This window comes from Propithecus coquereli, unplaced genomic scaffold (assembly GCF_000956105.1).
Source record: "Propithecus coquereli isolate 6110/MARCELLA unplaced genomic scaffold, Pcoq_1.0 Scaffold13, whole genome shotgun sequence".
Classification (NCBI taxonomy): domain Eukaryota; kingdom Metazoa; phylum Chordata; class Mammalia; order Primates; family Indriidae; genus Propithecus; species Propithecus coquereli.
The window spans coordinates 4439723-4451353 of NW_012137191.1; the positions used below are offsets into that span (position 1 = coordinate 4439723).

The following is an 11631-nucleotide window of genomic DNA, read 5'->3' on the forward strand; positions in this document are numbered from 1 at the left end:
CATTATAAAATAGAATCAGAATCTGAATATGCTGATTACTGAATAATTATCAGGTAGTTTTCCCCAGAAGGTTTGTTGTAATTGTCCTGTAGGGGTTGACCAGCTTCATTATTTTGCTGGCATCACCACCAAACTAAGACTAAAGATTTACTAATTATAAAACTTCAGGAAATGAAGTTAAAAAGTTAAAAAGTTTTGAAATTTTTAAAATAGAGGATTAAAGAAAACTAAAAAGAGATAGTAAAATTCTTTATGCTATTTATTTTCATTTAAAATCTTTTTTGTTAAATTAATGATTTTGTTTTTCCTAAAGTAACTTCACTCTGGTTTTACTTTTAGAGAATAACTGATAATAGTCCATTTCTGTACTTCCAGGAAGATGTATCATTACATGGATATAGAAAATATTTGCTATCACAGTCTTCCCCTGCCCCACTGACTGCAGCTGAGGAAGAATTACGACAGATTAAAATTAATGAGGTAAATTATAGCTTTGAAACCCTTGCAAGATTTTAAGTGTTTGAAAATATCATATTTTTAATTAGTAGAAATGGAGGTAACTAGAAAATAGAGAAGTTAGGTAGCTTAGATTTATTGTGTTTAGTTTAGAGATAAGACTGTGCTTAATGTGTTTTCAGAAAAAAAGTTAAAAATGAATATTAAACTTCATATCAATTTGATAAATAGCTTTCTCTTGTAATATACATGTCAGAATAGTAAATCCAACTGTTAGAAGTATAACTTTAATTAACTTTGTGCTTTGAATACTATATAAATGGGAAAAGTGTGTGTTACCCCTTTAGTTCAAAGACTATTATAACTAATAAGGTTGCCTGAAGCATGTTATTTTTCTGTTTTGTTATGTTACTCAGAGAATAGTGATGACTAAATAGAGTAAAAGATAAATGCTGTAGGATGTTTTAAGTTTTCTAGAAGGTCTACAAATTAACTTCTATGAACACCACTTGGATGGACATATATATGAAAGATTGTTATTTGAGTACTTGTTGAGCATATTAGAGTCAATAAATTTCAGCCATATTATAGTTTATCATATTTTTAATGTGTTTTCTGCAGCCATTCTAATTATATGCTGGAATAGCTACTGTATTTCTACTGGCATTTTACAGAAAAGAACAAGTGGCTGAAACCACTATTTACTAGCCTGAGTAATAGGCTGTTAGGAATCAGTCTGGAAAATGGTTGAATATCATTTAATATTAAACTGGTAGCAAGGATCTATCATTATTTTAACTCAAGTTATTTGAGTAGGACTTTTTATGTGATTTTTTTTGACAAGTTTGATAGTTTGTTTTATTCCTTGCAATCAGAACCCAGAGGATCGTATTGGGGTATGCATTTGCATATGTTCTATGATGTTTTCATTATCCAATATCATTTATGCTGTAGAATCTCCATTCATTTTTTTAAAAGTAAAATTTCTATTGGACTTTCTGTTGCAACACTGCAAATGAGACCCTATACTAGCTATCATTTATCAAGCATAAAAATCGTAAGCATGTGCATTGAAAGCTTTCTTGAAATATCCTTCTCCCTTTCCGATACATGCACACGTGTGTTCTTAGTAAAGAAAACTCTAAGTCTGGAACTTCTGCAGTAGTATAACTTGTTGAGCTGTGTTGTGTCTTTGTATAGTGTTTGTACTACTCAATTCAATGCATGGTGTTCGTTTTGCATTTTATGTCCAACAGAACAAAGTAAAGTTCTATACATATTGTATGTACATTAATGTTTATAAATTCTATCAAGTAAAATTTTGTGATGAAAGGTATAATCTGATGACACTTTAAAGAGCTTACGTAGCTCACTGAAATTGTGCTGAACCAAACATAAAAGCAAACAAAACCCCCAAAACCCCACTAACACTGCACATTCATTCAAACATTCACTCCCAACATTTTCATAAAGATGTGTCATGCACTCTGCATGTCGACAAAACGTTAGCAGGACCATGAACAAAGGTGTAAAATAATTTGCTTTTAAAGTTCATAATGTTTTAAGTATTTTAATTATAGTTTGGGCAAGGATTAAATGATGTTCACTATTTTAGAAGTTGGGTCTTCTTATTTTTGCCATAAGACATTGCTAAATGCTAAAACTTTACCAGTAAATTAAATCTGTCATACTTAGGTACAAACTGATGTGGGTGTGGACACTAAGCATCAGACACTACAAGGAGTAGCATTTCCTATTTCTCGAGAAGCTTTTCAGGCTTTGGAAAAATTGAATAACAGACAGCTCAACTATGTGCAATTGGTAAGAGATATATAATGATTATTATGAAATGGCTGCTCTTTCGGTAGCTTACAGCTTGTATAAAGTTTATTTTTAATGGATTTTAAATTTTTTAATTTGCTTCCTGATTTTTATTGATTTTTTAAATTACAAAAGCAATATATGTTCATTGTTAAAAAGTCAATCTGGAACTATATAAGTTCCCCCTTAGTTTTTTTATTATAAGATTTTAACTTAATTTCTGTGTATTTGTTTTAATAAATATACTTTGTTTCTTATTGACAGGAAATAGATATAAAAAATGAAATTATAATTTTGGCCAACACAGCAAATACAGAACTAAAAGATTTGCCAAAGAGGATTCCCAAGGATTCAGCACGTTACCATTTCTTTCTGTATAAACATTCCCATGAAGGAGACTATTTAGAGTCCATAGGTATATTATATGTTGTTTTTAACACTTTACATTTAGTTTGCTTATTGATATTTCAGCCTTATAGTCTTATTTCTTGCCCAGAAGGTTTAACTGTAGTTTTATGAGGTTTATGTACTTGCTTTAACTAGTATGCTGCTAATTTTATTTGTTATTAACTTACAGTTTTTATTTATTCAATGCCTGGATACACATGCAGTATAAGAGAACGGATGCTATATTCTAGCTGCAAGAGCCCTCTACTAGAAATTGTAGAAAGACAACTACAAATGGATGTAATTAGAAAGGTAGACCTACTTCTTTTAAAATCCTCAGTTTTGGCTAGATTTTTCTTGTCATTTCTGTGTAGCTCATGATGTATTGTGTTTTATAAATGAAAATGTTTATTTTCTTTTTCTCATCCTAAATCCTTAGGGTCTCCTCTAAGTGCCTAGGGGTGACCTGTGATGATCCCCATCTCTCTATAGATCTGTGCTCTCTCATAAGCCACATGTGGCCATTTAACTTTAAATTTAAATAAAATTTAAAATTCAGTTTCTTAATTGCACTAGCCACATTTCAAGTGCTCATTAGCCATATGTGGCTAGTGGCTATTGTATTGGATAGTGAAGAATTTTTTTTTTTTTTTTGAGGCAGAGTCTCACTGTGTTGCCCGGGCTAGAGTGCTGTGGCATCATCCTAGCTCACAGAAACCTCAAACTCCTGGGCTCAAGCGATCCTCCTGCCTCAGCCTCCCGAGTAGCTGGGACTACAGGCATGCACCACCATGCCCGGCTAATTTTTTCTATGTATTTTTAGTTGTCCAATTAATTTCTTTCTATTTTTAGTAGAGACGGGGTCTTGCTCTTGCTCAGGCTGGTCTCGAACTCCTGAGCTCAAACAATCCGCCCGCCTTGGCCTCCCAGAGAGCTAGGATTACAGGCGGATAGTGAAGAATTGTTCATAGAACATTTCCATCAGTGCAGAAAGTTCTATTGGATATTGGACAGTGCTGCTAGAGCTACATACTTGGGATTACTTCTAGACTCCTTACTAATAAGGAGCTACAGTCTCCACTTATTACTGTGAATCATGGATGGTGGGGAATCTTTCCAATTCTTGGGGAAGGAGGAGAACAAGCATAAACATTTGAATTTGGGGAACTAAGCTACTAGTTTTCTTAAATTTATATTCTTAAATATAGGTACGGCATGGGGGAAAGATACAGTTAATTCTTGAGCCCTTTAACTCTTAAAATACAGGTCCTTACAAACTACCATTATTTTAGGTACTAATAAACCTTTCAAGCTTTTTAAGATTCTAAGAATCACTTTAGCATGGGTAGCACCTTTTACAGCAAGGATCAGTTGACTTTTTCTATTAAGCACTCGATAGTAAATATCCTTAGGCCTTGCTAGGCCACATATGGTCTCTGTTACATATTCTTTTTGTTTGTTTTTAACAACTTGTAAGACTGTAAAACAATCTTAGCATGGGCAAGATTTGGCATGTAGGCCATAGTTTGACGACTTCTGTTCTAGAGTGATTTTGAGTGGCCCAAGTGATGCAGGGGCCATGAGTAATGTGTCTTGAATATATAGTGTGCCAACTTGAGAATATAGTGGTGGCTTCTACTTTTAAACATTATTTAAATTGGAGCAGTAAGAGGGAACCAAATAGAAATGATTATAGATGATTATATATTTAAGCAACTCATTTCACCCCCCCCAAGAAGAAAATGAAACCATTTACAGATGGTCCTTGATTCTCTCTTGCCGGAACAGGTGTTATGTACTTATTTGTGAGCATCAAACCTGAAAACTGGCTTGTTGATTGTATTAGATTTTAAATGTTGTGCTTTTTTTTTTATATTGCATTTACTAATTTTATCTTTTACAGATTGAGATAGACAATGGGGATGAATTGACTGCAGACTTCCTTTATGAAGAAGTACATCCCAAGCAACATGCGCATAAGCAAAGTTTTGCAAAACCAAAAGGTCCTGCAGGAAAAAGAGGAATTCGGAGACTAATTAGGGGTCCAGCTGAAACTGAAGCCACTACTGATTAAAATCTATACATTAAACATTGCAATACTAGTTTTTTAAAAGTCCAGCTTTTAGTACAGGAGAACTGAAATCATTCCATATTGATATAAAGTAGGGAAAAAATTGTACTTTTTGAAAAATAGCACTTTTCACCTCTGTGTGTTTTTAAAATAATGTTATATAAGACTCATTATTTCTATTTTTGAGTTAAAGCTAGAAAAGGATTCAACATAATAATGTTTAGTTTTGTCACACTGTTTTCATAGAGTGTTGATTCCACACTTTCACATAATTCTTAAAATTTTATACAGTTGGGCCAGTTCCAGAAAGTCTGATGTCTCAAAGTAGGATATACTTCTTATTACATTTTAGTGAAATATCTGAATTCTTTTTTAAGAGAGACAGACCTTAAGACATACTACTTAATCAATATGTTGAGAACCAGGTTAGATTATTTTTTAAGCTGAAAATTCAGTGTGCCTAGGAAAAGGTGGGAAGTTGGCTTTGAGGAGCTTTGCTAATTCTGTCAGACTGTAGGATCATGTCTGCAACTTTTAGAAACAGTGCTTTATTGCAGCAGTCTTTTCTATTTGACTTTTTGTTTTTTTAATGGCATTGAAATTTCATAAGATCAGCTTACTCTGAAACTTCAAGGGTACTAGATATTTTCTATACTGCTGGATTTCTGATGACATTGAAAGACTTTGAACAGCCTTAGTAAATTCTCTCTAGTGCTTTAAAAAATTTGCATTTCCAAAGTAAGTCATTTCATTCTAAGAACTATGGGGTCAAATATTTATGTTCAGATTGAAATTTAAATTAATATCATTCAAAAAGGAACAAAACTAAAGTAAAAAATATGGAAAAATTTTAAACATCAAGATTGACTTTTGCCCCCAAAACCATATATTTATAGGCAAATTGTGTTCTTTATCACTTCTGAGCAAATATTCAGATTTAAAATTGTTTTAAAGTCCTAGTACTTGGCCTAACAGATAAACATGTTAAGAATCTTGTTTCAACTAATATTTTATTTCTAAACACATTTAACTGTTTTCTAAAGCTTTGCATTTTCAGTTAGAACCTAGAGAGATTTTGAGCCTCATATTTCTTTAATACTTGAAATAGAGCTAGAACACTTTGTTAAACCTGCTGCAAGAGCCATAACTTTGAGGCATTTTCTAAATGAACTGTGGGGATCCAGGATTTGTTATTTCTTGATCTAAACCTTGTGCTGCCTAAAAAAAAATCAGAAATGCCCATTTCATAGTATGAAGCACTCATTTCTAAACCTTATTATCTAAGGTAATGTATGCACCTTTCAGAAATTCAGTGTGTGTTCAAGTTAGTAAAGCGTATAAGAATAATTATGGGTTGACAGAATTTTAAAAATAGAAGTTAGAATATTTGTGTGGGGTTTTGTTTACAAATAATCAGACTGTAATATTTAAACATGCAAAGTAATCAACAATAATGTTGCACTTCTTAAGTTGTTCCATGAGTGCACACATAGACACGTGTACACACACATTATTACATTAAAAAGCCTGGAGCTATGTTGCAGACCATAGCTGAAGCTGTTAGTTTCAGTCAGAAGAATGTTACCTGTCATGAAGATATAAAATAATTTAGTAGTGAATGTTTTTCTCTACCATCTGTGTGCAATTATATTCTAAATTCCACTACACTACATGAAAGTAAATGGACATTCCAGAATATAGATGTGATTAAGTAGTCTTAAACTAATTATTAATAAACCAATGATTGCTGAAAATCAGTGATGCATTTGTTATAGAATATAACTCATCGTTTACACTATGTTTTAGGTGGCATTATCATAACTAGATGGTGAATAACATATTCCCAGTAAATTTATATAGCAGTGAAGAATTCATGCCTTCTGTGGACATTTTATAAGTGCATTTTATATCACAATAAAATTTTTTCTCTTTAAGTTGTGTATGTTCTAAGCTGATTTCCTATAATTTTTTCAATGTTTGAGTTATTTTGCATAATTTAATACCTGGTGATAGGTTATTGTTTATTCATTTGTTAATTAGCCTGCCTAAGTCCAAAGAGGATTTTAAGTAGCTTGAAATTTAGGAAAGAATGGTTGTGACTATAGAGTGCTCAATTTAGATTAGAATTTTGCCACTGTTACAGCAATAATGAAAATGCTGAGTTATGTAGTTCCTATTGTGATAGAAGCATCCCAGTACAATAAGGTCACCAATTCACTTGACACTAAACTCTTAAAATGTTGAATGCACTTCTGTGTGCAATTCTATCATAGATCCTTTTTATTAGGGGTATATTACACAGTGAGTGTCTTTGGTAGTAGTTTTACAAAAGGTGCAGAAATATTAATAGCTTAAATAGAGCTGATTTTAAAAACTTTTAAACATATAAACTGTCTAAGGCATTTCTACTCAGAACTAAAACAATGTCCTAAGGTGTCCATTTTAAATCAGTGTATTTTCTTTCCATAAACAACCACAGTCCACAATGGATCAGATATCATCAGGCAAAGAGACGAAACTGTAGTAAACATCTGATTTGTTACCTTGAATTTACTGTATTATTGCCTTCAAAAGAGTTACGGGATAGTCTTACCTAAGAAGGAAGCTGGGCCTAATTTTGGCAAATTTGATATTAATTCCATTTGATGAAATGGAAACATCTATCAAATTATATTGTAAAATTTTCAATGAAGTGGTTTACATTTTTAAAAAATTTTAATATGGTTTGCTCACAGTCCATAATAAGCTACATATACACTATACATATGCATTTATTTCAAGAAATAGTTAAATTATTACATTTTAAAATAATATAATTATTATCAGTGTTATAAACCATATTGTGTCTCAAATTACGTGGGTTCCTGTTTAGATTAATTTGGGCTAAGTCATTTTATTTTCCTTTTTCCTCTTCAACTAGCAAATATTTCTGCTTAAATACTTAATTTATAAAGGTGATTTGAAAGGTGTACTATCTTTGTTTCCCAGGAAGGCATTTAGGAAGGTCTAAACAGTACACAATAGAAGATGATCCTCTTCTGCTACAGCTCTCTATACATACTCTTGTTCTGGGTGTGTTAAACTAGTAACACAAAGATTATTGAATGAATGAATAATTGCATACATTAGGTATTCCTTTTATGCATAGCAGTTTTTCTATCAATTTTTATGTTTAAGTAAATTCCTTCTCACTAAAAGCTGTAAAATCCATTTTTAAATCACATAAACCAATTAAGAGTTTCAAACTTAAATAGTTGAAAATCATTAAAAATTAATTTGCCACTACTATCCAATGGTCTCTCACTCTATGGTAAAACAAACTACAAAAGACTAGGGACTGATGAAAAGAGGAATCCAGTGAAAATCAGTATGTACACTACAATCTCCTCGTGTACATGCTCTATAATTTCTATATACCCTTTGAGTGTGGGCAGAACCTGTAAATATGGTGAGAAATCATATTGGGGGAATCATCACAGGAGTAATCTGTATTCATTCTCTATTGCTGCATAATAAATTACCATAAACTTGGCTTAATGCAACCCCATTTATTATCATCTCACAGTTCTGTAAGTCAGAAGTCCAGGCAAGCTCAGATTCTCATACCGAGGGTCTGGCAAAGTTGAAATCTAGATATCAGCCCAGGCTGTGGTATTACCTGAAGCTGGGAGTACTTGTCTAAGTTCATTCAGGTTGTTGGCAGAATTCAGTTCCTTGTGGTTGTACAAATGAGGTCCAATTTTTTTTTCCTGCTTGCTGATAGCTGGAGGGTGTTTCTCATCTCCCAGAGGCCATCTGTAGGTTTTAGCCAATATGGCTTTATCACATCATGGTACTTCTTCAAGGCCAGGGGAGAATCTCTGACTTCTTGTAAGGGTTCACCTGATTAAGTCAGGCCCATTCAACACAGTCTCCCTTTTGATACTCAAAAGTAGTTGATTAGGAACCTTAATTATATCTACAAAAAATTCCTTCAAATTTGCCATGTAACATAAGAGAATTACAGACTTAACATTACAGCAGCATCATTAGGGGATATTTGGTTTGTGGTGAATGATTGCTTAAAATAACACTGTGAACATGAGCCTATAAACATAGTGTTGTAATAGTACTTTATAACTGTCTCTATAAACTTTAAATTTTATATCAATTTCTAATTTGCAAAGTGCTTGTATATATTCTGCATCATTTGATTTTTATGACTACCTGTTAGAGAAGTACAGCAGATAATAGTCCAATGTTGTAAGTGAAAAAACCAAGGCTCACAGCTGCTAAGAGTTTGACCAAAGCTTTACAGCAAATTCATAGTGGAGTCAGGCTTCAGACCAGGGTCTTTTGATGCTATACATAGCCTGTTTTCTTTTTGCTAATCCTATAGTTTTCAAACAGTGTTTGATGATGTTTAAAGGCGATGTCTCAGGGATTATTTCAGGAAGTCAGGGTGATACTAAGTGGGTGGTGCTAAGTGTTGATATGGTGGCTTTACTTTTACTTTTATCTGTTCTATATGTTGGAAGTTCAACTCATGCTTTAATAACCACTGCACTGTACCAGGCTACCTTGTTAAAGGTAAAGAAGAACGTTTAAAAAAATTAGTTTAAAAATGGTTTAGATAGCTGAATATAAAAAGTCAAAAATCTATTCCAATAAAGTTCTAAGAAGCTGTCACCTCTTGCAGCAGCTGTTGAACCTTTTAAAAAGAAAGATAGAAAAAAACAAAACCACATTACACAGTTGGTTTAAAATATACACTTAGGAAAAAATGATGAATCCCACCCCTTTCATTTTTTAAGTAAGTGTAAAAAATTAATACCTTCTTAATATCTGGTCTTTTATTTTTCTTTTCATGCAGACATTGACTAGAAACAGAGTATACAGCTTCAACTGAAGTAGGATCAGCGTCATTCATCTTCGTATCAATATAATCTTCAATTGCCTTTTCTTCATCTTCAATTTCTTCTTTAATATCTAGCTTTAAAATGAGGGTTAAAACTTTATTAAAAGCTTCAAAAAAGTGAAAGAAATTAGAATATAAGTTTATTTAAATTAAGCTACTTTGTAATTACATGTATTCTCATTTTACTATCTTCTTTTATAACCTTATTAAGAACTAACTAAAGGCATACAGGACAAACCGTAAAAAAATAAATACAGTCATGCACTGCAAAGTGATGTTTTTGGTCAATGACAGACTACATATATGATGGTATTGGTCCCGTAAGATTATAATACCTTTTTATGTTTAGATATATTTATATACATAAATACTTACCACTGTATTAAAATTGCCTACAGTATTCAATACAGTAACATGGTAAAAGTCTATAGCCTAGGAGCAATAGGTTATAGCATATAGCCTAGGTGTATAGCAGGCTATACCATCTCCATTTATGTAAATACACTCTAGGATGTTAGCACAATTATGAAATTGCCTAATGATGAATTTCTCAGAATGCATCCTGTCATTAAGCAACCTGACTATATACACACACACACACACATATATGTGTAATATATACATTCTCCCATATATATGTGTATATACATGTGTATGTGTATGTGTATATAAATATATTTTTTTAATTTATAATTCCTAGATACTTCTACCCATTTGCCTTCTAATTTTTATATTTATGTCATGAGCTAATTGCTCTTATGTTCCCATTGCAGCTTTTACTAGGCCTGCAGCACAGGGCGGGCTGCTTCTTGACGTTCTTCTAATAGTGCAATTCCAACTTCTGGACCCAGACACCTGCTCCCTGCACCTGACAAACTTCTCTATGGGTAATTAGATTGTTGAATCAAAGAGAAAAAGGGAGGGAGAAAAAGGGGAGAGGGCCATGAGGAAAACATAATGAGTGAGGAGAGAGGTATAGGACTAGAATGGTATAGTGGGTTGAATGGTGGCCCCCTAGAACATATGTGTATGTCCTAATTCCTGGAACCTGTGAAAGTGACCTTATCTGAAAAGGGGCTTTGTAAATGTAATTAAGTATCTTGAGATGAGATCATCCTGGATTATCTCCTGGCAACTGTCTGTATAAGAGACAAAAGAGAAGAAATCAGACACATAAGAGAAGAGAATATGACCATGGAGGCAGGGATTGGATTGATGAGGCTGTAAGTCAAGAAATGCCACCAGAAGCCAAAAGAGGCAAGGAAGGATTCACAATGGAGCCTCCAGAGGAAGCATGGCCTTGCTAACGCCTTGATTTCAGACTTCGGACAATCAGAATTATGAGAGAATGAATTTCTGTTGTTTTAAGCCACCCAGTTTGTGATAAATTTTTATGGCAGGCCTAGGAAACTAATACAGATTGAAAAGACTATGAGAGGTAGAATGTAAATTCTCTAAAAACCCTTTCAAAAGATGAATTTTGAAAGTGTTTGGCAATGGCAGAATCTATTAATAGTGATATAAAGATTCTTTAAAGGATCACTCCCTTTTAACTGGACTTATATTAAAATCTTACTACTTTATAGTCATATTACAGTCAATCCTTAATAATGGGTGAAAAAGTATAACCTTCCCTGAAGTTTTATGACTTTCGCTATTACATGATGAAGTGCAAAACTTGTGACTGACATAGATCCTGTGTTTTTCTGCATTTCACCCTTACTCAAACCAAAGTTTCGAGGTTTTTATATATTGTGAAGAGAAATGGTCTTAGGCAAAAGGATGAAAAATTTGGGTCTTTAGACAGGTAGACCTTGCCTAAAAAGTATAAGCTGTAAGTTACTGAAACACTGGGTTCCATCTTTAGCCCTTCAATACCTTTTTTCCTTGTCCTCCTGTATTTTAATCTATACACTTTCTCTGTAGTAATTCAATCCACACCCAAAGTTTTATCTATGTCTATATACCTCCTGACCTCCAACTATCAATGGGACTGAGA

General features: G+C 33.0%; 2 protein-coding genes across 2 annotated transcripts in view; one reads left to right on the top strand and one right to left on the bottom strand.

Moving 5' to 3' along the window:
- TWF1 (twinfilin actin binding protein 1) overlaps window positions 1–6669 on the top strand; it is a 12960-nt gene extending 6291 nt beyond the window's left edge. Inside the window, exons 5-9 of the mRNA XM_012638483.1 lie at window positions 376–480; window positions 2152–2277; window positions 2542–2692; window positions 2855–2976; window positions 4568–6669. Of these exons, the coding sequence (XP_012493937.1) occupies window positions 376–480; window positions 2152–2277; window positions 2542–2692; window positions 2855–2976; window positions 4568–4738 (675 nt within the window). The 3' untranslated portion in view covers window positions 4739–6669. The remainder of the gene's footprint in view (window positions 1–375; window positions 481–2151; window positions 2278–2541; window positions 2693–2854; window positions 2977–4567) is intronic.
- A 1567-nt stretch (window positions 6670–8236) lies between these two features.
- Window positions 8237–11631, bottom strand: part of IRAK4 (interleukin-1 receptor-associated kinase 4) — a 16100-nt gene continuing 12705 nt past the window's right edge. Inside the window, exons 8-9 of the mRNA XM_012638484.1 lie at window positions 9549–9707; window positions 8237–9425 (exon numbers count right to left, since the gene is read on the bottom strand). Of these exons, the coding sequence (XP_012493938.1) occupies window positions 9390–9425; window positions 9549–9707 (195 nt within the window). The 3' untranslated portion in view covers window positions 8237–9389. The remainder of the gene's footprint in view (window positions 9426–9548; window positions 9708–11631) is intronic.